General features: G+C 56.6%; 8 protein-coding genes across 8 annotated transcripts; 5 read left to right on the forward strand and 3 right to left on the reverse strand.

Moving 5' to 3' along the window:
• Positions 1 to 266: 266 nt before the first annotated feature.
• SMC1 (Structural maintenance of chromosomes protein 1) lies at positions 267 to 4,246 on the forward strand (the record flags this gene model as incomplete). The annotated part of the gene is made up of 4 exons (XM_066772090.1): positions 267 to 297; positions 355 to 448; positions 501 to 4,164; positions 4,223 to 4,246. 4 exons carry the CDS (start codon positions 267 to 269, stop codon positions 4,244 to 4,246), a joined length of 3,813 nt encoding a protein of 1,270 aa, XP_066637369.1.
• Positions 4,247 to 5,114: 868 nt separating this feature from the next.
• On the forward strand, positions 5,115 to 5,744 carry SLS55_000580 (uncharacterized protein; the record flags this gene model as incomplete). Its single annotated transcript, XM_066772091.1, has 2 exons — positions 5,115 to 5,220; positions 5,398 to 5,744. The coding sequence occupies 2 exons, from the start codon at positions 5,115 to 5,117 to the stop codon at positions 5,742 to 5,744; spliced, it is 453 nt and encodes a 150-aa protein (XP_066637370.1).
• Positions 5,745 to 6,413: 669 nt separating this feature from the next.
• On the forward strand, positions 6,414 to 7,630 carry SLS55_000581 (uncharacterized protein; the record flags this gene model as incomplete). The annotated part of the gene is made up of 2 exons (XM_066772092.1): positions 6,414 to 7,063; positions 7,123 to 7,630. The coding sequence occupies 2 exons, from the start codon at positions 6,414 to 6,416 to the stop codon at positions 7,628 to 7,630; spliced, it is 1,158 nt and encodes a 385-aa protein (XP_066637371.1).
• A 1,783-nt stretch (positions 7,631 to 9,413) lies between these two features.
• SLS55_000582 (uncharacterized protein) lies at positions 9,414 to 10,035 on the forward strand (the record flags this gene model as incomplete). The annotated part of the gene is made up of 2 exons (XM_066772093.1): positions 9,414 to 9,521; positions 9,574 to 10,035. The coding sequence occupies 2 exons, from the start codon at positions 9,414 to 9,416 to the stop codon at positions 10,033 to 10,035; spliced, it is 570 nt and encodes a 189-aa protein (XP_066637372.1).
• A 352-nt stretch (positions 10,036 to 10,387) lies between these two features.
• Positions 10,388 to 12,032, forward strand: SLS55_000583 (uncharacterized protein; the record flags this gene model as incomplete). Its single annotated transcript, XM_066772094.1, has 5 exons — positions 10,388 to 10,460; positions 10,514 to 10,558; positions 10,623 to 10,903; positions 10,955 to 11,743; positions 11,805 to 12,032. The coding sequence occupies 5 exons, from the start codon at positions 10,388 to 10,390 to the stop codon at positions 12,030 to 12,032; spliced, it is 1,416 nt and encodes a 471-aa protein (XP_066637373.1).
• Positions 12,033 to 13,779: 1,747 nt separating this feature from the next.
• Positions 13,780 to 16,654, reverse strand: SLS55_000584 (uncharacterized protein; the record flags this gene model as incomplete). The annotated part of the gene is made up of 5 exons (XM_066772095.1): positions 13,780 to 14,608; positions 14,733 to 14,821; positions 14,884 to 15,837; positions 15,895 to 16,473; positions 16,535 to 16,654. 5 exons carry the CDS (start codon positions 16,652 to 16,654, stop codon positions 13,780 to 13,782), a joined length of 2,571 nt encoding a protein of 856 aa, XP_066637374.1.
• Positions 16,655 to 19,737: 3,083 nt separating this feature from the next.
• On the reverse strand, positions 19,738 to 21,717 carry SLS55_000585 (uncharacterized protein; the record flags this gene model as incomplete). The annotated part of the gene is made up of 1 exon (XM_066772096.1): positions 19,738 to 21,717. One exon carries the CDS (start codon positions 21,715 to 21,717, stop codon positions 19,738 to 19,740), a length of 1,980 nt encoding a protein of 659 aa, XP_066637375.1.
• Positions 21,718 to 22,673: 956 nt separating this feature from the next.
• Positions 22,674 to 23,858, reverse strand: SLS55_000586 (uncharacterized protein; the record flags this gene model as incomplete). The annotated part of the gene is made up of 2 exons (XM_066772097.1): positions 22,674 to 23,561; positions 23,622 to 23,858. 2 exons carry the CDS (start codon positions 23,856 to 23,858, stop codon positions 22,674 to 22,676), a joined length of 1,125 nt encoding a protein of 374 aa, XP_066637376.1.
• Positions 23,859 to 24,649: the final 791 nt, after the last annotated feature.

Consider the following 24,649-nt stretch of genomic DNA (forward strand, 5'->3'; position numbering starts at 1 on the left):
GCTCTCTGCGACTATGTCATTCCGAGCTTGGGCCAGTCTATCCAGCGCCAAGCCCCAGAGTGTCGGTGCCCGGCCCTGTTGCCGCTGCGCGTGCCAGACGCGTCGCTCTCCATCACCTTCACCGATCGCCGCCCGCACCACGCTCACCGCTGTCACCACCAAGCGTGTCCCCGCGTCTGGTCATGCGCCTTTGCGCGCCGCATTCTAACCTCAACCTCGGCCAGCTCTGCTTCTAAGCGCGCCAAGTCTGCGCCCCGACCGCCGCCATGGGCAAGCTCATCCGCCTCGAACTCTTCAGTGCGCCTCACCCCGCGTAGTGTCACCATGTCGCGTTGTGTCGCTGATTGCCCCCAGACTTCAAATCTTATCGCGGCCATCATGTTTTGTTGTTTGGCGATTCCCACTTCACCTCCATCATTGGACCCAATGGCTCGGGCAAGTCCAATTCGTAAGTCGTCTGCCAATCCCACGTGTTTGCATACCTTGACTCTTGGCCGCAGTATGGACGCCATTTCGTTCGTCCTGGGCATCAAGTCCTCACATCTCCGATCGACCCATTTGCGCGACCTGGTTTACCGTGGACGCGTCCTCCGCACCTCGAAAATCAATGCAGACGGGACCGCCACCGAGCAGATGGGCGATGGGCAGACCAACGGCCATACCAACGGCACCACAGGCTCTGACGACGAGGGAAGCACGCAGCGAAGTAGCCAGCGCAACGACCCGCAGACGGCGTGGGTCATGGCCGTCTACGAGGACGATGCCGGCGAGGAGCAGAAATGGAAGCGCACCATCACGAGCAATGGCCAGAGCGAGTACAGGATCAACAACCGCATCGTGACCGCCAAGCAATACAACGAGGCCCTGGAGGCAGAAAACATTCTGATCAAAGCCCGTAATTTCCTGGTTTTCCAGGGTGATGTGGAAGCCATCGCCTCGCAGTCACCCAAGGATCTCACCAGGCTTATTGAGCAAATCTCTGGGAGCTTGGAGTACAAAGCCGACTACGAGCGCCTAAAGGTCGAGGCGGAAAAGGCCGCCGATGATCAGGGCTTCAAACTAAATCAGCGCCGTGCCATCAACTCCGAAATCAAGCAATACCAAGAACAAAAGAAAGAGGCGGAGAACTATGCTCGCAAAGCCGAAGAGCGCGACCAGGCCGTCGTCAGACATGTTCTGTGGAAATTGTTTCACTTCCAGAGAATCATCGAGGAGTCGGGAGCCGAGATACAGAAGCACCAGGAAGAGCTCAAAGAGCACCGCCGCAGTATGGAACAATACGAGAAGCAACTCGAGGATGCCAAGCGTGCTCAGGCAAAGGTTGGGCAAAATGTTTCCAAGGCCGAGCGAGGGATCAAAGAAAAAGAAAAGGAGATCGAAGATAAAGAGAACAGCCTGGTCCCCATTGACGAGAAAATCGCCATTTCGAACCGGAACTTGAAGAGATACGAGGCGAGAATTGAGGAGATCACCAAGGAAAGCGACGGCCAGGTCCGCAATGTCGACCAGCTTAAGAAAGACTTGGCTACGGTCCAAAAGGCACAGCGAAAATGGGAGGAAGATTTCCGTCAGACAACTGAAGGTGGTCAGCAGCTGAGCGAAGCCGATCTCCAGGAATACAGCAGGCTCCGGAGTGAACTCACGAAGCGCACCGCGGCTACCCAGATCCGCGTCGACAATCTCACTCGGCAACTCAAAACCGACGAGGAAACGGTCAACAGCTTGAGGAGCAAGGTTGAAAGCACACAGGCCCAAGCCAGGAAATTGGAAGATGAACTGCAGCAACTTACCGAACGTCGCGACAGCACCAAGGCGCAGATCAAACAGACTCAAAAGGATATCGACACAAAGAAGAAGGAATTCAACAATCTCACATCGGAACGCCTGCGCGCTGCACAAAAGCAGACTGAGCTGGAGGAAAAGCTCCAAGATGTTCTCAACAAGTTGCTGGAGGCGGATGATGGCCGCCGCGAGAGCGAGAAGGAACTCCGTGCCAAAGAAACAGTGGCTGCGATGAAGCGTATCTTCCCAGGAGTCCGTGGCAGAGTACACGAACTTTGCAAGCCCAAGCAGAAGAAATTCGAGACTGCGGTTAGCACGGTTCTCGGCCGTCATTTCGACGCAATTGTGGTGGATACTGAGAAGACTGCCAAGGATTGCATCCAGTACTTGCGTGACCAGAGGGCTGGGCAAGGCACTTTCATCCCGTTGGATACGATCCAGGTCCAGGCTGTCAACCCCAATTTGAAGGGCATGCATCGCGGCATGCGTCTTGCCATTGACACGATCGAGTACGACAGCTCTGTAGAGCGAGCGATGTCCTATGCTTGTGGTAATTCCATTGTCTGTGATGATCTCAACGTGGCAAAGCATCTCGCGTATGAGAAGGGTGTGGATGCGAAGGCAGTTACCCTTGACGGTGTTGTCATCCACAAGGGTGGTCTAATGACTGGTGGACGGGGACCACAGGACCGAAACGCCCGCCGCTGGGAGGACACTGAGGTGGAGAACCTCCGTCGGCTGAGGGACAAGCTCATGGCAGAGCATGCTGCATTGCCGAAGGGTCACCGCCGCGGTGCAGAGGAAGAAGCCTTGCAGGTAGAGCTGGCTGGCCTTGACCAGCGGCTCTACTACATGCGCGAGGAAGTCAAGACGCTGGACCGCAATATCGAAAGCAAGAAACGTGAGCATGCGTTTGCCCTGGAGCAGCTGAACGAGGCTCGGCCCAAGTACCAGGAGCAGTCTGAAGGCCTGGCCAGTTTGAAGGACAACCTGCAAACATTCCAGAACTCTGTCAGCGAGGTCGAAGACGATGTCTTTGGATCTTTCTGCCAGCGTCTTGGATACGAAAACATCCGAGCGTTCGAAGCCCAACAGGGGTCCCTTCAGCAAGAAGCAGCACAAAAGAAGTTGGAATTCACACTTCAACGGAGCAAACTGGAAAACCAACTGAGCTTTGAGACGCAGCGTCTACAGGCAACCCGCGACCGCATCAAGGGCTTAGAAGAGCACGCCACCCGTGATGAACAACTCATTGCAAAGTTGGAATCTCAAAAGGAGACGATCCAGAACGAGATTGACGTACTCAGCGCCGAGCTGGAGCAACTCAAGGAACAACTTGCCGGGCTGCGGGATAAGTACAATCGGCGTGTGGAAGCGGTGAACAACCAGCGTCGTGAGCTGCAGAAACGCAACAAGAACGCCGAAGGCACGAATAAAGCCGTGTCTGGACTTGAGGCCGAGGTTCAGCGCAGCGGCGCAGATCGTTATGCATTACTCCGGAAGTGCAAGATTGACGAGATCAGGATCCCTCTGGCTCAAGGATCACTCGACAAGCTACCTTTGAACAACCTGCTAAACGGAACGGCCGATCCGGATGCAATGGATGTGGATGGTGAGGATCAAGACGCCACGCAGATGACTGGGGTCGATGTCCAAGACTATGGGATTGAAGTCGACTTCAGCACACTCGATGAGGATGTCAAGGAAGACGACTCTACCCGAGCCAACGAGAAGCTGGAAGAAGCTATCAATACACTCAATTCTGCGCTCGACAAGATGGTTCCGAATATGCGCGCGAACGAGCGCCTCGAGGGTGTGGAGTCGCGCCTCAAGACCACCGAGAAGGATTTCGAGAATGCGCGCAAGGCAGCCAGCCGTGCCCGGGGAGACTTCGAAGACGTTAGGGAAAAGCGTCTCGAGCTCTTCAACAAGGCCTTCGAGCACATCAGTGGGCAAATCGGAAAGGTCTACAAGGACCTTACTCGGTCCGCGGCTTTCCCACTCGGCGGCCAGGCTTATCTCGACCAGGAAGACAGCGAAGAGCCATACCTTGCTGGCCTGAAATACCACGCCATGCCTCCGCTTAAGCGCTTCCGAGATATGGAGCACCTTAGCGGTGGTGAGAAGACAATCGCAGCGCTAGCTCTCTTATTCAGTATCCACTCGTTCCAACCCAGTCCTTTCTTCGTATTGGACGAGGTGGATGCGGCCCTGGACAACATCAACGTTATGAGGGTAGCACAGTACGTGAAGGAGCATGCTGGACCAGGCATGCAGTTCATTGTTATCAGTCTGAAGACTGGCTTCTTCCAGGAGAGCGAGAGTTTGGTGGGAGTTATGAGAGACCAAGCTGCGAATTCCTCAAGGACATTAACGCTGGATGTAAGTGCATGTTTTCCCAGCTCAGCAATGGACAGGGGTGCTGACAGACCAATCACAGCTGCGAAAGTACCAGGCCGCGTAAACAACAGTCAAAATCATCGCTGGCGCATTCCAGGATATAGGATGTGGGGTGCTGTGTGGTGCTCTATTTTCAGGCTTGCATACCGAGAGTCGCCGAAAGAGATGCGTCTCATTTTCACAGCGGCTATGGATATGGGCGTTCCGGAGAGGACTCGGCATATTGTTCGTTTCTCATGCTAGGGCAATCCATGCCGCAAGTCATCTATTTTCCATTTCAGCCGCCGAATACGATACAGCACTTGTTTGTCATGACGTCCTGAGTAGGCGCGCCATTCCAATTTGTTGTCAGCGAGCGCTCGCTTCGGCATGCTATGCCGTGTTTCCGCGGCATCGTGTTACTAACGGCATGAGCCATAGTCACATTTGCGGCATCTTTAGCGGCATCTCCAGCGGCATCTCTGTTGGTCGGTGTGAAGGTGGGTTTCGGTAACGAATGATGCAATTGAGTGCTTCAGCAGTATGCATGGAGCAATCTCAGAGTTTTTTGGCTACAGGCGGTGTTGCAAAGATTTGACCGTTCGCTGGCGCATGACCGCTCGCACCATTTACATTTCCGACTACATCACGTCCGAATCAAGGTTTAGATATGAACATGGGAAAGGCCGTGTTCTCTGATCAGCTTCAGGTAGGTCAAATAAAGGTAGTTACGGCTCGAGCTCATTGGCGGTGGATTGCGTGATGACGCCCAGAGCGGGGTCTATTGCGGATCATCACCTCCCAAGAGCCTTGCTAGCCTTGCCCAGGGATTGCATCACCGGCCGAAAGCTCCGATCGTGCTTGGTAGGATGCTATATCATATAGGCCACGCTCCTCCAATGCTCTCGCCACTACATTGATCGATCCAGCTTACCTATTACACTCATCTCGACATGACGACTCCGATCCAGCAGAATTTGGCTGAGAAGAACAAGGAGTATGCAGCATCGTTTACGAAGGGGCATCTTGCGCTTCCGCCGGCGAAGAAATACGCCATCTGTGAGTATCCATTGGCACATTAACACAGAATAATGCTCACATGCCTCTTCTAGTGACGTGCATGGATGCACGAATCGACCCTGCGGCCGCTTTCGTAAGTTGTCTCGGGACACTATTATTAGTACGAGTATGAGTGCTCATACACCACCGTGTTTGTGCAGGGAATCGACCTTGGAGACGCGCACGTCATCCGAAACGCGGGCGCATCGGCCAAGGATGCGCTCCGCAGTCTGATCATATCAGAGCAGCTCCTGGGGACGCAGGAGATCCTCCTCATCAAGCATACGGGATGCGGCATGCTGACATTCGGCAACGATGACGCGCGGACGCTCGTGGAGAAGAACCTTGGCAAGGAGGCGGGAGAGGAGGTCAAGGGGCTCGATTTCCTGGCGTTTCCGGATTTAGAGGAGGAGGTTCGCAAGGACGTCAAGTGGCTGGCAGAGCAGAAAACGATCCCGCGGCAGGTCACGGTCAGCGGGTGGGTGTATGAGGTCGAGACGGGCAGAGTCAGGAGAGTGGAGTAGCTGTAGCGAGGACGGGTCTGTGGGAGGGCACAGGCGGAGGGGCTATTTTGGGCCTGGGGGCAGCGGATAGATAGAGGGCGCCGAACGCATTGATGTAGGAGTTGCGTTTGCTCGAATGTTGTCGAAGGTGGTTCCTGTCGATCCCGACGCGTGATCTTCGCTCGAAATTGGAAGGGCAGAAATTGCATGGCCAGCAAACGGGCAAATAAAAGACTGGGGCGAGGTGAGCAGCGTGCGGGCTGCAGAGACGAATGCTCGCACGCGGCCTGGATCATCCTTGCCGCAGCCTCCGGACGCCGCAGCTGCAGGGACGGGATTGGCGTGCTTGCCCTTCCGCTCCGCTCGCTGTGCTGGCTAGCCTCAAAAGGTCCTCCACCGGACGCGTCCAACACCACCCCCATAGCGGTCTCAGGAGTCCGCCCGCCCTCGCACACTCCTCAAAGGGGACACGCCAGTCTCTCGCTCACGTCACGCGCCTGCTTCGTCCGTCTCTACCTGAAACAATCAGCTACCGCTGCCCGACTTGCTCACCGCCCGCGCCCACCGACCCTTGTGGCCTCTTCGGCACCCCAACCCGCTGCACCTCACGCCGCTGCACCTCCCAGGCCCGCGGCCCGGCCTCCCAACCTCCACGCCCACACTCTCTCGCAACCACCGCCGAAGCGCACCATGTCGACCGCCGACCAAGCCCGCCCCGTCACCCCGGGCTCGCCCCAACAGCACCGCCGTGTGTCTTCCCTGGATTTCAACCGATCTCCGCAGAGCCGTCGCTCGTCTGCCGCATACTCGCCCGTGCAGGCCCGCCCGCCGCAGGGACTGCACGCCGCCGCCAGCTACGGCGAGCTCAACGGAGAGGGCGATGACTCGTTCAACGCCGGCGAACTGGGCAATCTTGCCGATGAGCTGGCTGACGCCGAGGAGGACGACTACGAAGACGGCGAGGGCGATGCTTCCATGATGCAGTCGCACGTCGTCGATCAGAACCATGCCCAGGAGCTGCCCAACGGCCACGCCCGTCACTTCTCCCGCGACGACCTCAACCAGACGCCCAAGACGACCAACACGCTGAGCCCGGCTTCGCGAGTCAACCACCGCCGCAACCGCTCCCGCTACGACGGCTCCGACTATGGCAGCGAGAGCGATCTCGAGGCTTCGGATAGCATCTCAGCGAGCCTTGAGGCCAAGATGGCTGCTATTGAACACCTGGCGCGCCGTGGAACCGAGGACAACGGGAGTGCTACCGACGGTGTCTTCATTCGCCTGACGGAGCAGCTGCGGGACCTGGGCAGCCAGGCTGGCGTTGAGAGCGGAGCTACGCGGTACGCATTCGATCCTCTGTCCGCTCACAATCAATTTGGGAAGCTAATCCGTGTCGTAGTCTGATCACCGCGCACACCGCTCTGACCACCCACCTCACACATCAGACCCGGCTTCTGACCTCGTTGACCTCGTCGCTCCTTTCTCCTCTCGCCCCACCGCTCTCCCCTGAAGCCATTGACGCTCTCCTGCCTCTCATCGCCGACGCCATGTCGTCCCTTCCCTCGGCGCCTCCCACACCTCTCAACGCTTTGGGAAGCCTGAGTGGCCAGACTCACGACTTTCTCGATACGATCAGCTACCTCTCGGACAGCCTGCACATGGGTCGACAGACGTCCAACCTCGCCCAAAGGCGGTTAAAGGTCGTCAGGGAGGCCATGGGCGAATGGCGCCGCGAGAACGAGCTTCGTGAGGAGGGAATCAGGTGGATTGAGAAGGGTAGCTGGGACAACAAGCTGAAGGAGAGAGATGCTGCAAGCGTTTGCAAGGACGTGGTCGGTGGCTTTGAGGAGGCCTGCAATGGCTGGCGGGAAAGGCTGGTCGCGATGAGCGAAGTCCCCGCGGCCTGAAGGGGTTCTTTGTCGGAACATGCAAGAGAAGGGAACGCGAAGAACAACACCAGTGATATCCACAACCAAGGGAAGAAGGGGCTGTACCAAAGGCCGTTGGCTTGATACCCAACACCACGACACGAGACTTGATTATTTCCTTTATTTGTCTGTTTTTGAACAGGAGAAGACAGCAGTACACACACCGAATTTGACGAACAAAGGAGCGGGAAGAATGCATAGACTGGTCAGGACTCTCTTGTCTCGGACTTTGTAATTCGAGAAGAAAGTTTTGGAGTACACGGGATTTCGGGGGCATCTTGGACGGCGTTGGAACGGTGACGGATTAATTTGGAAGGGTGAGGATGAGAAAATTGACTGCCTGTTGAGTGGGTTGTTCGCACGCATCCGGAGAGAATGAAACGCCCTCCACTTCGTACCTTCGCGCAAATACGGCTCAGCCGCCCAGTACATTCGAAACGCAGGGCCTTATAGAGAGAGAAAGAGAGAGCACGCACAGACCTCTGGCACTCTTGCCTGTTTCCTTTTGTGGAGAAATATTTCTTCGTTTCATGTAGCGGTTAGGGACTCAATATCCTTCCATTGCATTCGTAGACCTATGTATTCCTTTCATCAGCTTAGATGGCCACCGTGGAGAACGGACTACTGATTGGGCGCTTAGACAGCGCTGAAAAAAGGGATCACCCTTGCGGATATCGACACTAGTGCTGGAGATCTGGCAACTCAGATAAAAGCTTGTCTTTCTAGAGACGATTCCATAAATTTAGCCACCGGGTACGCTGACGTAATGAGCTTCAGGGTCAGGGTCAGGGTCGCCACGTGGCTCGGCAATCAAGATAAGGCATTCCTCGCCGACTACCGGCTGGGCACCGAACTTCGGACACCAGGAGACGGAGAAATCGGCGCGGCGGAAGGCTTCTCCCTTGACTCGTCCTGACTTGAACAAGACTTTATAAGTAGCTGTGCACACGTAAATCTTGGTAGGCTTCGCAGAAGCTCCTTCTGACGGACAGTGTCTGGTCGAGGTTCTGTTTGTTTCTCCTTCGTTGGCAATCCAGGCAGACGGTGCCGGCCATAGAAGACAACATCTTATCTCAACAACACTCGCCATCCGAACCAATCGAGTTCCGTTCCAACCTTGATAGGAACGTCTCTCGGCCGATAGAGCTAGATTCCTAGTAACTCGTCCGATGATCTAATCGGGGGGTGCTCACGACATCTGTTCGGCAGCAAAGGCACGTTGAAGACGACATCCAAGCTTTCCGAGGAGCACAAGCACCATGGCACGATCCAGAACGCCTTCAAGCCTTACGATGCTCTGACGAAGGGACGGGTGTCGTGAGCCGCACTAAGCCGCTTCCGGAAGGAGCCGAGGCATCCTCGGATCTCCGAAATCGCGTTTTCGTCCTCACGCACTTCCCGTGGGTCCACCCTCTGCCTTTCACCCCTACTCTTTCGAATCAAGCCCTTGCCCTGAGCAGAGCTACGCACACGCAAGGCCCAGTGCTCCGACCGACATGCCCGCGGTGGACCCGCTCTCGAAAATTTCCAAGATACGCCCGTAGATTCGGCCGACGTGGCCCTCGTTGCCCCCTTCCCGTTATCCACCATGAGGTGAGTGGGTTTCGCAAGTAGTTATAATAGCACCGGGCCTCCTCCGCAATTCTCCCAGTTGTTTGCTTGCTGGCTGGCTTCTGTTGCGTGCAATTGTTGGAAGAAGCTCCATTTCCTTGCCCTTTTGAGTCCCTCGTTTTTGAAAGCACAAAAGCAACTTTCCACGAAAATGTCGACCCCCTACGATCCTCTGGCGCCTAAGTTTGATGCTAGTAAACCAATCAAGGAACGTGGCTCGCAATACGTCAAATATGTCATAGAAAACCCGTCCTACAAGGTACGTCCCTTCGAACGAGTATTTCCAGAATCCCAGCTAATGTCTCTCGCAGCGTTTCGACGCGACCGCGATCCGGCAATGCGAGCTGCTGTCGGCGCACGCGCGGGAACCCAAGGCGGCGGACCGTACTTTGCCGCTGGCAACGTCGGCGTGGAAGGTGTTCGTGCCCGAGGAGCTGACGAACGCGGGCGGGGCGCTGCACGGCGGCGCCGTGTCGACGCTGTTCGACATGCTGACGTCCTTCACCATCTCGTGCGCGGAGAACGTGGACGGCACGGGCTGGGAGGTCAACAACGTCAGCCGCACGCTCAACTGCTCGTACCTCAAACCCATCATGCAGGGCGAGTACATGCGCGTCGAGTGCGAGGTCACGGCGCTGGGCAAGCGGAATGGGCTGTGTCGCGGCGTCATGCGCAAGTGGAACAAGGAGCGGGAGGATGGCGCTGGAGGGGACGTGTGCTACACGTGCGAGCACGGCAAGGTTAACACGGGTATTGGGGCCTCGAAACTCTGAGCCGGGGGCTGGCTTGCTGCGCTTCTTTTGGTTGTGTTCGTTCAGAGGAGTTTATTGGATACCCGGAGATAAGAAGGATATGTAATCAAGACGCTTTCATACTGTAATTCCTTAACTATTGCGCACCTTCATCCTACAGACACGTGAAACTCGAGAAGACTCACTATATCCCCAGAGTTTGTGGAGTACCTCGATCGTTGCAAAGGCATCTACGGTTCTTATCGATAAGGACCGGTGACGAACGGCGTCGCGGGCGGCTGGAGCCTCCGCCGCAAGCTGCCCATGTCATTCCCGCCGCAGCTGCTGCCTCTCCACCAACCCACCTCTTCCCGCCGCTCGACCCCCACAAACAATGGCGCCGCAAAACGTCGAGGACGCTCCGTTCTTCGTAGAGGCGAGAGCCCTGGGCAGGGTTATCGTCAAGGGTACGCCGGCCCCGCCCAACACCGCCGCCCTCCACTGACGGAGCTCCTTGCAGATCCGCCCAAGTTCGATTTCGAATCCTACATCGCCAACTACCAAGGTACGGAGGCGCGCATCACCTCGCGGGTGTGCCCCATGTGCTGACGCAGCTCCGTCGCTCTCAGGCAGGACCCGTCTGGAACGCTTACACTTGATCGGCACCACCTCCACCTACCTCTGCGTCGACGCTTTGCACGCTGCCATCGCCGAGGCCAAGCAAGGCAAAGATGTCAACTTTTACACCCTCGTCACCGACAAGCTCCACCAGATCGACCCCAACGACCCGCTCGGCGTCCCGGACGTGCAATGGTGCGAGCGCAAGACGAAGGAGGTGAAATCGGAGCTGGAGAGCTTGGAGCAGCAGCTCAAGCAGTACAAGAACAACCTGATAAAGGAGAGCATAAGGGTTCGTCGTCATTTACCCGATCTGAATCATGCAGTCTGACACGTCAGACAGATGGGCCACGACGATCTGGGCGGCTTCTACACGAGCATCGGTGACCATGCATCCGCCATGAAGTCATACGCCCGCGAGCGCGACTACTGCAACACCACGGGGAACGTTGCCGATATGTCGCTGAAGTTGATCTATTCCGGCATCCTTCAGCGCAACTGGACCACGGTCAGCTCGAACGTCTCCAAAATCCAGCCGATGACGTTGAAGCCTGAGGACAAGACCAAGCTGGATTCCCTTTGCAACGCCGTCCTAGGCCTCACTCATCTGGCAAACGGCAGCTACAGGGACGCGGCCAGGCAGTTTCTCCTAGTCAGCCCGGCATTCGTGACGATAGAAGCACAGGCAAACATTACATGGCAGAAGCAGGTGCTGACCGGTAACGACATTGCCGTTTACGGCGGTCTCTGTGCTCTCGCCTCCATGGACCGCTCCGAACTGCAGCGTCTTGTGCTTGACAACAACGACTTCCGCCAATTCCTCGAACTTGAGCCGCATATTCGCCGTGCCATCTCGTTGTTCTGTGGCAGCAAGTACACTCAGTGCTTGGAGATCCTAGAGGCATACCGCACCGATTACCTCTTGGACATCTACCTCAACCCTCACATCAAGGAGCTCTATGGCAAGGTTCGCAGCAAGAGCATTGTCCAGTACTTCATTCCTTTCAGCTGCGTCACGCTCGAGCAGATGGCCACGGCATTCGCCCCTGTCGGCGACGTCTCGATCGAGGACGAGCTGACCGAGATGATTCAGCGGGGCGCTCTGGACGCCCGCATCGATCTGGTGGACAAGGTAACTCCCCATTCACTTATTCCTTGATCTACACAGCAAAGTGATTGACCCGCCTTTGCAGCTCCTCATCTCTCCTCCAACCAACCCTCGCACGCAGGTTCATGCCAATGCTATGAAGATGTCCCAGGATTTCGAACATTTGCTCCGCGTCCATCTCGTCCGTCTGAACATGATGAACGAAGGCCTCATCGTCAAGGCTCCCAAGGGCCACCACCAGCAGAATCAGAGCCAGACACTGGAATCGGGCTTTGACCCCGTTCAGTCCTCCGGCAAGGGCTGGGCGAGCTGAGACGGGAGCTGGGGTCGAAATCTGATGAAAGTTCACGAATTGATTGAATTTACTTATTTCCTCAAGGGCGTTCTGTGGCGATGAAAAAGAAGTATGGCGTGCAATGACCGGAGTTTAATGCGGCAGAAGACAGAAGCTGCTAGGCATGCGGGATGGTGGTGGCGACGGGGACACCCGCATGCGAGGTTCTAGAATCGTGCGATTTTTCTCTTTTATGGAGAATAGGGAGGTGGTCTAGACGACCACTTTTTGATCAGTTGCACATTGTTAGCTTCTGATAGCTCGACGGCAATGCCGAAGACACCGCTGCGGTGGCGGGACACCCCGCGATGAGGCAGGGGTCTTGGAAGAAATACAATGAAGAGATTCACCACGATAACCTTTTAAAATTTCTAACATAATTTTCCATGCATGAACCGACACGAAAGTACACCAAGTGGAGCAAGACGATGAGCGAAACGTTACATTCGATATCCTTTTTTCTCCTCATTGTCGCCGTCTGTATAGGTAGACTTGAAAATAAGATTAAAGCACTAGTTACCGACCAAGTGGAACACACCTAGACTGGGGCCGCCGCCGCCGCCCGGCCGACTTCCTTCCGCGCCGCCACTGGCGCATGGAAGGAAAAGAAGCTCATCAACCCACCCACTCACCCACTCACCCAACCCCTTCTTTCCCCCCTTCCCCCTTTCCTCATCCTGTGGGGTGAGGATGGACAGAGCACACGGGACGTTTCTATAGTTTCTTATTACTACTCTCCACGCTCGCTCCCTTCCCCCCTAACTATCCCAAGCCACGCGGGAAATTTTTTCCTTTCCCTTTTTCCTCCCGCTCGCTTGCGGCTTTACGGCTTAGTACGGTACTACGGGTACACACGGTTGGCACGCTTACCCGCGCTATCGACCGTTTATAACATAGGTAAAGGCTTTTGTTCGGTAGGCAGTAGCGGCGGGCCGGGCAAATGAAGTGAAATAAGCAATAACAAAATAGCGCCCCGGTTGAGAGAGGTGGTGGTGGTGGTGCGCGTGCCCCACCGACCTCCCCTTCCTTCCTTCCTTCCGGCTCTGTCGATGATCATTTCGCATTATGTTCTGTTTATTTCCGGGCGGAAGAGAATATCCGGGTAGCACCAACCGGAGTGGGCAGTTGGATCTATTGATGTTGATATTGTTCAATTTTTTCTGACGCGGGCTTGTTTGTGATTGTAATCATTGGAGTAGTGCCGCTTGTGTTTGCCTTTGCTCCTGCTGTTGGTGAGACTTGAGTGAGTTAGTAACGACTGCAAAAAGTATCATTCCACTTGAACACCTGAGAGACGCGACAGTTGCCAAGCGGAGATCATGAATTTTGGCTTGATTCCGGGAGAATATGTAACACGACGTATACATTAACAGTTGCCTTATCGATACTCGACAGAACATGGTCGCCTTTCTCCGATGGTTTCTCTTCCCGGTCCAATATTTTTGGAATCCGAGGAGCATGACCCGCCACTGCGACTACTACACCACAGGTAGCCCACCACATCTTTCCAATCTTTCTTTTGAGAAGCAAGCAAGGAAATAGCAAGCACTTCGAGAAGAGATTGATAAACTGAGATAAATAAAGAAAATAAGGGGGTCGGTATAGGGTATATAGCGCTCAAATCCAATAAAACGTAGGGTATTAGCATCGCATAGTGGGATGGACAAGGAAATGGGGCCGAAGAGGCTTTCGTGCTTGCTTGTTTGTGCATATTCGTTTGCGCCACTCAAGCTGCCCACAGGTTGCCGGCCAGCTGTTGATACATGTTGGCGACGTCTCTCTCGCACATCCTTCCACCATCGCCAAGGTTGACGCCTTCGGGCAGGCCCATCACGCGTCGTGCCTTCGAGTAGTCGCTGCTGGCAGTGCCGGGACGACTGACAACCCGCGAGATGGGCTCGGCACCGAATTCGGCGTCCGCCGGGTAGGAGGAATAGATGCTGGAGGAATAGACGCTGGAGCTACGACGCACGGGTGGGTGCTCGACATAGCGACTGGTGGAACTGCGGCGAATGATACTGTCCTGGCGGCGAAGGACATGCTCCTGGGTAGCTTCGATATCCAGCTCAGCCATCAGCTGCTCGGTGCGAGCAAGCGCATCGTCGGTGGCAGCGTCTTCGTTGCAGGGAGAAGGTGAAGACGGCCTGGAGGTCACCGACGTAGCGGTTGAGCTGGATTCCGCAGGTGACCATGCGACGCTGTTGGGTCCACTGGAATGCGCGGACCCGCTGCTGGCGCTGCGGCGCATAAGCTCAGAGCTGGCTGTGGTTGACGCCGATTCAGCGCTGGTGTGGCGCGTATGGAAGTAACTGTTGCGTTTGGAAGAAGATTCCTTCGGCGAAGCGGTAGACAAGGGGATGCCACCCTCGTTGAAGTCAAACAATTCATCAACGGACTCGAGAGGAGGGGTGCGTTTCTCGTCGTCCTCGACGATCGGCTCAGTGACAGGAGAGAAGGCTCCCAAGGGAGAAGAAAAGGATGTCTTGACAGTCAGCTTGGTGGGAAGAGACGTGCGGCGCAGGGAGCTGGGCTTCGAAGGCGTGGAGTCAGTGTGGCTGGGTTGGTCGATGATGGTCTCATTAAGTCCGTTGCCATACCCAGGCACCTGAATCTCACACCAGGGCTGGGGTTGGATGCGGATGCTGTTCCTCCGAGAGGCAAAAGGCGACAGGGAACGACCGATCGAGCTCCTCCACGAACTTGTTCTGCTCAATGGTGGAACGCTTACGCTGTGCCGTCTTGAAGAAGATCGCACAGGTGACGAGGTGCTAGAGACGCGAAGCGGTGCTGGCATATCGCCACCTGGTGACACGGATGATCGCCGACATACTTTCGGGGAATCCTGGAAGTTCGTATGCGTTATGTAGTCAGATGCCTCGCAATCCGGCCGGATAGAGTACGACTCCCCGATGGCGGATGTGGTCGGCAGCGATGTCTCGGCCGATGCGTAACCCGAGTCGGCTGCAGACACGGAGTCCTCGGGTCGCTTGTTCCTCCATGGCGGTGTTCCCGCTGTCAGACAGCATAGTGGGTAGTGCGCTCCTTCGGTGTCACGAACCTCGCATGGCGCGCGCGTGACAGACACCAGCATCTGTAGGGTTGCGTAGATCAGGATCCAGCGCGCTTTCCGTGCGTCAGAGATCGAGACCTTCTCTTTCTGCTTATCGAGCGAATCCCGCTCAAAGATCTTGTAAACTCTGACCAGCGGAGCGTTCGCAACCGTGGTTTTCCTAGAATTTGTGGCGTTGCTGAGGGCAGCAAGCTGCATGAGCTGCTTGTCCGTCTTGCTCTGCTTGTTGCCCAGGGTCAAAGCAACCAGATTCCGCTGCGACAGGACGCGGCCGCTGGGCCTGGGAGTGGTAGGAAGGAGTGGAAGTGGATGCGGTAAAGGAGTGTATTTGTGCTTCCTGTCGAAAGCTTGCACGTTCTGCAGCACGCAGATCCCCCCATCAGCAGGCTTCTGTGCCTGGATTGACTCGGATGAATCAGTGTCCACAAGGTAGTCGTATAGCGCCTTGAAATCGTAGTACATCGAGCGGCAGAGGTCCCTGGAGAAACCGGTGCCCGTGGGCGGAGGCCAATAACCAAACTTGTCGACATAGAAAGAGTTCAAGAACGAACGGAACCGGTCCAGATGAGCGCGTGGTCCTGGCGGGAGGCCAAGGTTGGACGGAGACAGTTCTGCCTCCAGGAAGGTGCTGACAGCTTTCGATACGCGAGTCAGGTGCAGGTCCATCTCAAGAGATGCTCGAGTGATGAGGGCCTTTGTGACTCGAGGAATGGACTGGAAAGAGTCAGTTTCTGAACAAGCTCCTCGAAGTGATGACATCAGCCAACTTACCTCGTGCTCGCTGCTGAGGAACAATGTCTCGTTCATGCCGACGCAGTGTGCATACGCGTCGATCCACAGGTCCTTGATCTCATAGTGCTCAGCATAGTACAGCATTGCCAGAGCGTTGTCAGGTCGGTGGGTGAAGTTGAGATAGCCAACCTCCTCGGCATACTCCATCAGAGCAGATTGGTTGTCCATAGGCTGCGCGGAGCGGAAGAGGTGAAGGCGCTCTTGCAGGTCAACGAGAGCGCCGCCCAGGTGTGTTCCAACCAACGGCTTCTTGAAGAGGAAAGCAAAGAAGTTGCGCGTGGTGAGGTGCCACTGGAAAGCTTCTTCACGCATGCATCCCTCGGGAGCCGGGATGTAGAGCTCGTACATCTGTTCAGGAGCATTTTTCAGAGCACTCAACTGACTGGCAGGCACCTGGGCTCGTGAAGCGGTGTGGGCGAAGCACAAAGTAAAGAGGTTGCCGCACGCAGCGTGCTTGAGGGCCTCCATCGGAACGCAAAAGGATGGGCCACGGCGGGAGTAGCCGCGCTCATATAGATGGACGAAGCAGTCGCCATCTGCGAGCCAGAGCTCATTGTCCTGTCGGTTGAGGTTTTGGTCAGTGTTTGTTGCAAAAGTGAACTGACGGCGAACTACTTACTCTGCGGAGGCCATCCCACTGGACAGAGCGCCGTCCGCTGCCGTCCCAGCGTTTGACGCCCTGGGGCCGGTTGCAACTCAAGGAAGCGGCAGTGACGATTGATGACTGCCTTAGCTTCATCTTTTCTGACTCCTGGTTCCTATCATAGGAACGGAGAGGAGAGGTAGGAAACGCGGGAACTGCAGGAGTGAAGTCTAGGGATTGAGGCTGCTTACGGCCGCGGGCCGCTGAGCGCTTGCTTTGTATGTTAGTCGGGCAGGCAGCTGACATCGGAAAGGCTGCAGGCGGCGGCGGCGAGGCGTTTTGCAGATCCAGAGCGGCGGATTCAGCCCAGGTTTTAGGTGCCGGGTCGATGTAAGAGTGCCGGGAGCTTCTGCCAGTAGAGAAAGCCGCCACGCTCAAGGTCCTGCGATCAGCGCGGGAGCGCAGCGACGAGCAGCGGCTGGGTATATGAATGGAGGCGGGGCGGGCTGACATGGTCGCGGCGGTTGTCAGGTCGGGCGGCGCGGAATGGAAAGGCGTGCCTGCCTGGGCCAGCGAGCCGCGAGCCGTGTGCGATGCGAGGGCGGGCGGGCCGGGGGTTCAGGTCAAAGGCCGAGTGGATGGATGATGCCTCGACTGGTGACCCAGTGCAGAGCAGACGCAGTGTGCCGTCGCGCAGCACAAGCGGGAGCGCCGCAGTACTTACAGCTGCGGGCTGGGACCAGCGGCGACATCGCGCACGCTTCAGGCCATGGCGCCAGCGGCACGCCCCCCAGGCGAGCATAGCGTGGGCCCTGTCGACCGCTTCTGGTGCCTTGGGACCTGGGGAAAGCCGCGGTGGCTGAGGGCTGGGTGAGGTGCGATGGACCGGCCAGCTCACGCCCGGGGCCAGTGCCCTGCTAGTGCGCCGCCGGGGCCTCAGGGCCCGACGCTCTGTAGCCTCATCTGCCGGGCCCCTGCAAATCTAGCCAGATCGCCGCGATAAACTCAGCACATCCTCCAGCTCACCACGAGCACGATCGCCTGCAGCGCTCAGGCCCGCGCAGAGATTGCAATCCAGAGCCCGCCTCAGCCAGCCCGCGCGCCCTCATGCTCCGCTCAGCTTTCGTACGAGCCGCCGCCGACGAAACACCCATGCCACGCGTGCCATGGGGCGCGCAAACGACAGCTGCCGCCCGCATCCAGTCACCACTGTCGCCCGCTGGCGCACTTCGGCGACTTGCTCCCGGCATGCAGCAGCGCCATGCCTGTCACCCGCCGGCCTCAGATCCTCATCTCGCCAAGCACAAGCCCGCCGAAAGCGTCCCGGCCTCCATCTGCGACATTGCCCTCCGCCGCGAATATTGCTCGTGCGCCCGCCTGAAGAAGACGTCTGGTGTCAAGCCCCAATTGCGCTCGCATTTCGATCGTCGCCGGACGTCACCACGTCCTGCGCCCGTCTGCCTCAGTGGCCGATGCTGCTGCGTCATCCCGCAACTGGCACCTCGGCCGGCCTCCCCGCTATCCGAGCCTCCATGGGCGGCGTCGATCACCCTCAACACCTCCCCTCGTCGTCCACTAAGCTCGCGACGCCCACCCGCCACTTCTGCGGCTTATTCGCGCGTCGGGTCCCAAACGCCGCCGCCTCCTCCAGTCACGGCGTCCTCATGACTGTCATGCAGCATGTCGTGTCCGGCTCCACCACCCACCAGCTCTCCGCGCGTCGCTGTGGCCAACCGTTGACCCGCATCTATCTGCAAAATGTCCGAGTTCACATGCGAGCCGTGTTTCAGCCGTTCCCCCAGTCGCTACCACCATCAAGTTGTTGTGAGACTTTATAGCCTGCGTCATCCTCGCGTGTCGCCGCTCGGTCGGCCTCCCCAACCCCGATGGCTAATCATCCTCCTAGCTTCGGAGAACATCTCCTGCTATCCAGAAACCTCTAGAGACATATCTCGTTACTCTCTGTCGCCATCAAATCGGTAAGTATGGTTTCACATCCTGTTGATGCTCATAACCGCCAGTCCCCGTTCCTCTTAGTCGATCCACCGTTGGTGCTATATCCTGGTACCGTAGCTGGAGCAAGCGAGCTAGCACGCATCAACACCACACAAAATCCCCCCTTTGCAAGCGCATTTTTACACATAGACAAGCAACCCTAGTACTGCAGCACTCGTTCTCGCCCCCACCTCTCTGGGCAGCGCGGCACCCGGCACATGCCACCTTGACAAGTTTTCACTCCACATCGCTTCCTTGTCATCGACTAAGCACTTCCCAAATAAGCTGTTCTGAAACACCGGCCCTGCAAACCTTTCCAAGCATTGAACCGCATATATCGCTCACGACCATCCATGGACCCTTTTCTCAGGGCCACGCCTCGAGCAGTTTTACAAATCTACCATTCTGTCTCACCGAGCAAACGCCAAGAGTCAGCAGGCGCGGGGTGGGCAAGTGCCTAGAAGCGTCGACTGCCTTGCCAACCCAGCGCAACCGCAATACCGGGCTAGCCGCATCAGCGGCCGCGCGTTTTGCAACGTGCGATCACGCAGAAGGCTCGATACTCTTTGTCACATGATGACGAGGAACTCTTGCACCTCGAATCATTCATAATTACGTTGATTCTCGGCTGATCATTCACTGGAGACACAGGGATCTCCATCCGAACTAACAGAGGAAAAAGCAAGGAAATGACTTCATGAGTTTATCTTAACTACAGCTGTTTTTCCGATGCGTTCTCGTATTACAAAGCGCATCAACATGATTCAATGAGAGAGAGAGAAAAAATAATACAGTCCTTAGGCGCTACTGGCACCAGAAGTCACTGGCAAGCCCACCTACTTCCGCTGTTACCATCATCCATCCACAAGGTGGCGAGGCGACCTTAATTGAACATAACAAATCCGCTGTATAATGTCTGCGGCGATATGCAGCACATCCTTTCAGCGTACCACTTACCTACGGCCTCGATGGTACCCATCGCTCGATATTCACTGTTACTCCCGTCGTTCTGCCTCTACGACGTTTGCTCCATGGCGATGGAAGCGCTTCGATGTCTGCTCATGCAATAGTTGAGTCAGTGGCCGTAAATCCATGAACGGGAGTAACCTTGGGTTTTGTTCAGATGCAAGTATAGTATTAGGTAGAAATTGCAGCACAATCGCACTATTTTCTTCTCCTCGAACTCGAAAAATTCAAGTCTCAAGGAAGAACCACAGTACGCAATTGGGGAATCAACATCGAGATCAACTCACCTTTCTCAGCCCGGCAATCACAGCCTGCAGCTTCGCCCTCGCCGCCTGATCCTGGCCCGCCTCGTTCTCCCCGTCGCCGTAGTCCAGCTCCACCTCCGCCAACGCCTCCCGCGCCCGCCCGCACCGGCTCTCCGTCGCGCGCCGCACCTCCTCGCTGACCTCCTGGCGCCAGTTGTGGACGCTGGCTTCCATGTCGCGCACCAGCGTCAACACTTCTTGCTTCAGCTCCGGGACCGTTTTCCGATTGCCACTGGTGGTACTGCTCCCGCTTCCAGGTTCTCCCGCTCCTCCGCCTCCTCCTGACAACATCTCGCCCGGCTTCGCAGCAGCAGCAACAGCAGCATGCGACGCAGAAGAAGAAGGAAGCTCCGATGCCGCAGTAACCGTACCACCGCCCGAATGAGCCTTGTGAGGGGGTCGGAACCACTTCGAGAGAGACCCGAACGCGGCGGCCCCGGTCGGTGCGGACAACAACGACGCCGAAGAAGAAGACGATGATGAGGACGATGCCGACGACGATGACGACGACGGAGCTGCCGCCGCGCCACCACTGATACTCGTACCCGCACCGGCACCGCCGTTCCCATCCCAAAACCTCCCCGCCTCGGCCGCGTACGATGTCTCGCGCAGCGGCGTCTCCCACCTCGGCGAGCGCGCCTCGGCCCGCGCTAGCCAGCGCTCGAAGCGGTCGCGCGCCGCCGCGCTGGCGGCGTCCTCGCCGTCGAAGAAGAAGGCGGATGGCGCCGAGGACGAGGGCGGCGGGGCCGGGGCGGCGTCGGCCATGGACGACGTCGAGTTCTGGGAGAGGGGGAGGAGGGGAAGGATGAGGGTGAAGGAGCCGGGGCGGATGTCAACGTCAACGTCACCGTCACCGCCTTTTGTCTCCTCACGGTCGTCGTCGTCATCGATGGAGGATGAGGATGAGGAAGTAGAAGAAGAAGGCCAGGCGTTGAGCCAGTTGGGTGGGAGGGCCAGGAGGTGTTTTTGTGGGGAAAGGGCGGAGGAGGAGGGGAGGTTTAGGAGCGAGGAGATGGTGAGGGCGTCGGCGCGGGACGATGCTTGTTGCTTCTTGCTGCCGGAAGCGGCGGATTTGGTGCGCGTGACGAGGGTGGTGAAGAGGTCGATGCTCCATTGGCTCACCCTGGCGGCGAATGCGATGTGGGAGAGGTCGGGGGACGGCGGCGAGGTCGTGGATGGAGGGCCCTCGGGCGCCGCGGCCGCGTAGAGGAGGTAGGTTTCGTTGAAGGCGGTGTTGCCCTTGGTCGGCGGGATGAAGAGCTCCAGCGGCACGTTGGGGTTGAGGATGATGGAGGTGGTGGGGAAGTAGTAGAGCCATTCGAGGCGCTTTGACGGCGGTTTCCTCAGCTCCGCTTGCAAGATTGAGAGCATCTGGGCGGCGAAGTTCTCGGCCGGGTTGGAAGCGATTTGCTCGCGCATGGTGTAGTGCTGGTAGCCGTGCCGTCTGTCGTGCTCGGCATGGGTTTTGACGGCCCGGTCAATGTACTCGTTCTGAGGATGGTTGAGGATTGAGATTTTGCCCACAATGGCATTGCGTTCTTCTTTGGCGGGAGAAGGCGCGTGGTTGTAGTTTGGGGTGTCCGTGTCCGTGTCCATGCTCTTGCCATGGCCAATCCACGGTGGACGACGCATGGCACCGTACATGCCATGCACCTTGTCCATCGGAAGCCAGGCGCCTATCTTGTCCTTGATCTTCGACATGGCTTCGTGGTGCCATTTTGCGCTCGCGGGGTGCTCTTCATCACTCAGAGTGGTAACTTCGGGGGAGACGAGTTCATCGGGTGGCCGCGCATCAACAGCGTTTGGAGGGTAGAAAGCTGTCTCAGACGGGTCGAGTGCGTATGGAACGGTCCTTTCGAAGAAGTTTCCAACGGTGTAGAAGAGGACAATCACGAACAAGCTCAGGATGACGACGCGGAGACCACGGCCGCCAAGGCCCGTAACGCCGCGCATGATGGCGGACAAAGAGGCTGGGAGAGACGTGTTGGAGTGGGGTCGGGTGGAACGGCAGTGCAGCGCAGAAGGGCCATTACAAGCCAGAGCCTAAGCGTGGCACGAAGAGAGGGATGAAGGCGTGGGAAATTGAAAGGGACCTCAGCGAAGGTGGCCGCTAGGACTTGCCTTCCCTCGACTCAAGCTTTGCCGCCCCTCCGCTTGCAATGGAGTCGCACAAATGCCTTGATATGATGAGTGTCGCCATTGCACCCAGGGCAGGCGTGCCCAAAGGTGATTAGGCTTGACAGGACCGAAGGCCCGGCCTTGCTGTGAGTGACTGGCAGTGGCCGCTTTCAGAACCGGGGAAGAACCTATGATTACGCGAACCGTTCGAATGCGTTGTTGTTGAGTGGTACATAGATACGCTTGGCTGGTTTATGGTTGGGCAGGGTGGCTGGGGGAATGGAGGGAGGGGAGCACATGCAAGGTCCGGTACGCCATACCGGAAACAGTATGGAAGAGGACACTGCCCTCCCACAACCTCACAACTACGCACGGCCAACCGCAACTTTGCCTCTGCTGTATTGTCAGCCTCGTTCAATGGCTGTTCATCTCCTGCTGTCTCTGGTTATGCAGCTTATCGCCAATAATCTCCATTTCACGCGTACTCCAAGCCCGATATTCAAGGTTCCCATTAACGTGTATGGATGAGACTATGGAGTCCTGTATCTTTGTGCCGGACGGGAGCCCAATTAAAACGTCATTCGAGTATTTCTCGCTACCCCGCTGTGAGAACCGAGTGATCGGGGATTTCGTAACAGTCGTGCTACGAGAAAAGCAAAGCATGTGCAGCCTTTGGACGAGACCATTTCTGTGATGTTCGGTGTGTCGTAGACTGGTCGAAGTGAACATGGCATAGCTCCATCTGTGTACTACAATCGCTCTTAAAAGTTGAGAAGCTTCTAAAGGCCACATCAGTAGTTCTTGTCGCTGCCATTTTGATCTTTGGCACCACGTACGAAATGCAGGCGCACTCTGCCGATGGATTGCATCTCGCCATTCTTCGCAATGTAGGAGTTGCCCTCGAAGAACCTGTCCGGATTGCCCACAGAGTAAGCCAGACTAATCATGGTCGGAGATGCAGGCAGAAGCGAGTGGACTCGGATGGTGTTTCCAGACAAGGTGCCTACAGCGTGGGTGACTTCATCTTGCTCAGAGCCACGAGGGATTCCGGTAATAAGGATCAGGTCGTTGGTGACGATGCGAGGAACAACAAAATCGCTTGTGGAGAGCCTGTTCCGAGATGTGCGGCCATACTGGGTTCCTGGGGAAGAGAAACCCTGTCCATCCATGGCGATGAGTTCAGCTTCGAGCACAGCTACGACTCGCTGCCTGAGCTCCTCAGAGATGTTATCCAGGACTTGGAAGTAAGCGAGTAGCTTCTCCGTAATAGCAATCGCGCTGTTCATCATCTGCTTTGACTGAATTTTGGAGATCCAGGCTTCGGTCTCTTGGTCAGCGCAAGCCTTCATGGCATCCGCAATCTGCGCCTTCTCGTCCAAGGTCTGGGCCATAGTCTGCACCCTGGCCCTCTCAAGATTCTCATTCTCGATGGAAATGTTCTGGAACCTGTCGTTCAGATCGTGCTGCACACTGAGATAGTGCCTGTGGAGCTGGGCCCTCTCTTCGTCCAAGTCCCGCTTCTGCTTCTCGACCTCCGCCTGACGACGATCCAAATCCTCCTCCTGTTGCTTCAACGCGGCTTCTCTCGCGCTGAGCCTCACATCGGTGCGCTTCCGGATGAAGGCGATAGACTCCTTCCTTAGCACCTTTGCGGCATCGCTGGCGGTGGTCTGCTCATGCTATGAAGAGGAGGTTTAGTCTGCGACTACCGCGAGGGATCCTACCTAGATCCTACTTACCCTGGTTTCAGCTGGAGGCGTGACGGCGATGAATGGCACGTTGTGTCTTGGCGGCGTCGCGAACGGGTGCGGGACAGACGCGCTCGTCAGACCGATGCGGCGGAGTCTGTCGTCCAGCTCTACCGGTGGCTGGGTGAAGACATAGCGAAAGGACAGCAGGAACTCCTTGTCATACTTGCCTTCTCCCGGCTTGAATGCCGGGTTGCGGGCAGGGTTGGGCGAAAGCGGCGCGTCCATGGTGTTGGAGTCAGGATTTGCCAGTGTCCCACCGGGTGGCGGACGGGGTGTTGGTGTTGTGGTCAAGAGCAGACGCGGAAAACATACGTTGACGTCACGCGTCTCTTTCCATCACCCGAAGATACTGACACAAGGGAAGTGCCCAGCGATTTTCAAGGGGTGAATCTGGGCTGGTCAACGACATATTGGAGTCACCATCCACTTTGCTTCCACGCTCAACCCACAGCGAGGTCAAATAACTGGCAGTCATTGTATTTGGCTCCATACTAGCTCCCGATGACCATTTCTGTCGACATCATGTAGCACCTCCCTCGCGAAATATTGGGCAACCTGAACACCTTTGGGAAGCAACATGGGTCTGATACGCCTCTCTACATAAGCCGCTTGCACCTTCTCCACTAGTATTCGTCTATGAACATCTCCATAAACTTTACAGCTAGGCGATTGGCTGAATGCAGTTGCCGAGTGTCACTGATGTGTTAGGAGCAACAACAGTACCCATAGCGGGGAAGCAATGCGGCCAATGCTTTCGCAAAATATTCGTCACTGCTTTTCCAGCACATATCGAATTGAGATGATCGCTCACACTTGGAAGTCCATTCGGACTAGTGATGACTGCCCGTGGCAAGTGTGGCGGTAAACCGTTCGCAAATAGGCACTGAGCGTCTTCACTTCGATGTGCAAGGATGAAACTGTGGTTGGGAGTTACATTCCTGACGTAGTTTGGTTTGCTACAATGGCGTTCAAGTACCGTTGAACAAGTAACTCGGGATCAAGAGAACATGGAAGCA

The sequence above is a fragment of the Diplodia seriata genome, assembly GCF_021436955.1.
Source record: "Diplodia seriata strain FDS-637 chromosome Unknown scaffold_1, whole genome shotgun sequence".
NCBI lineage: Eukaryota > Fungi > Ascomycota > Dothideomycetes > Botryosphaeriales > Botryosphaeriaceae > Diplodia > Diplodia seriata.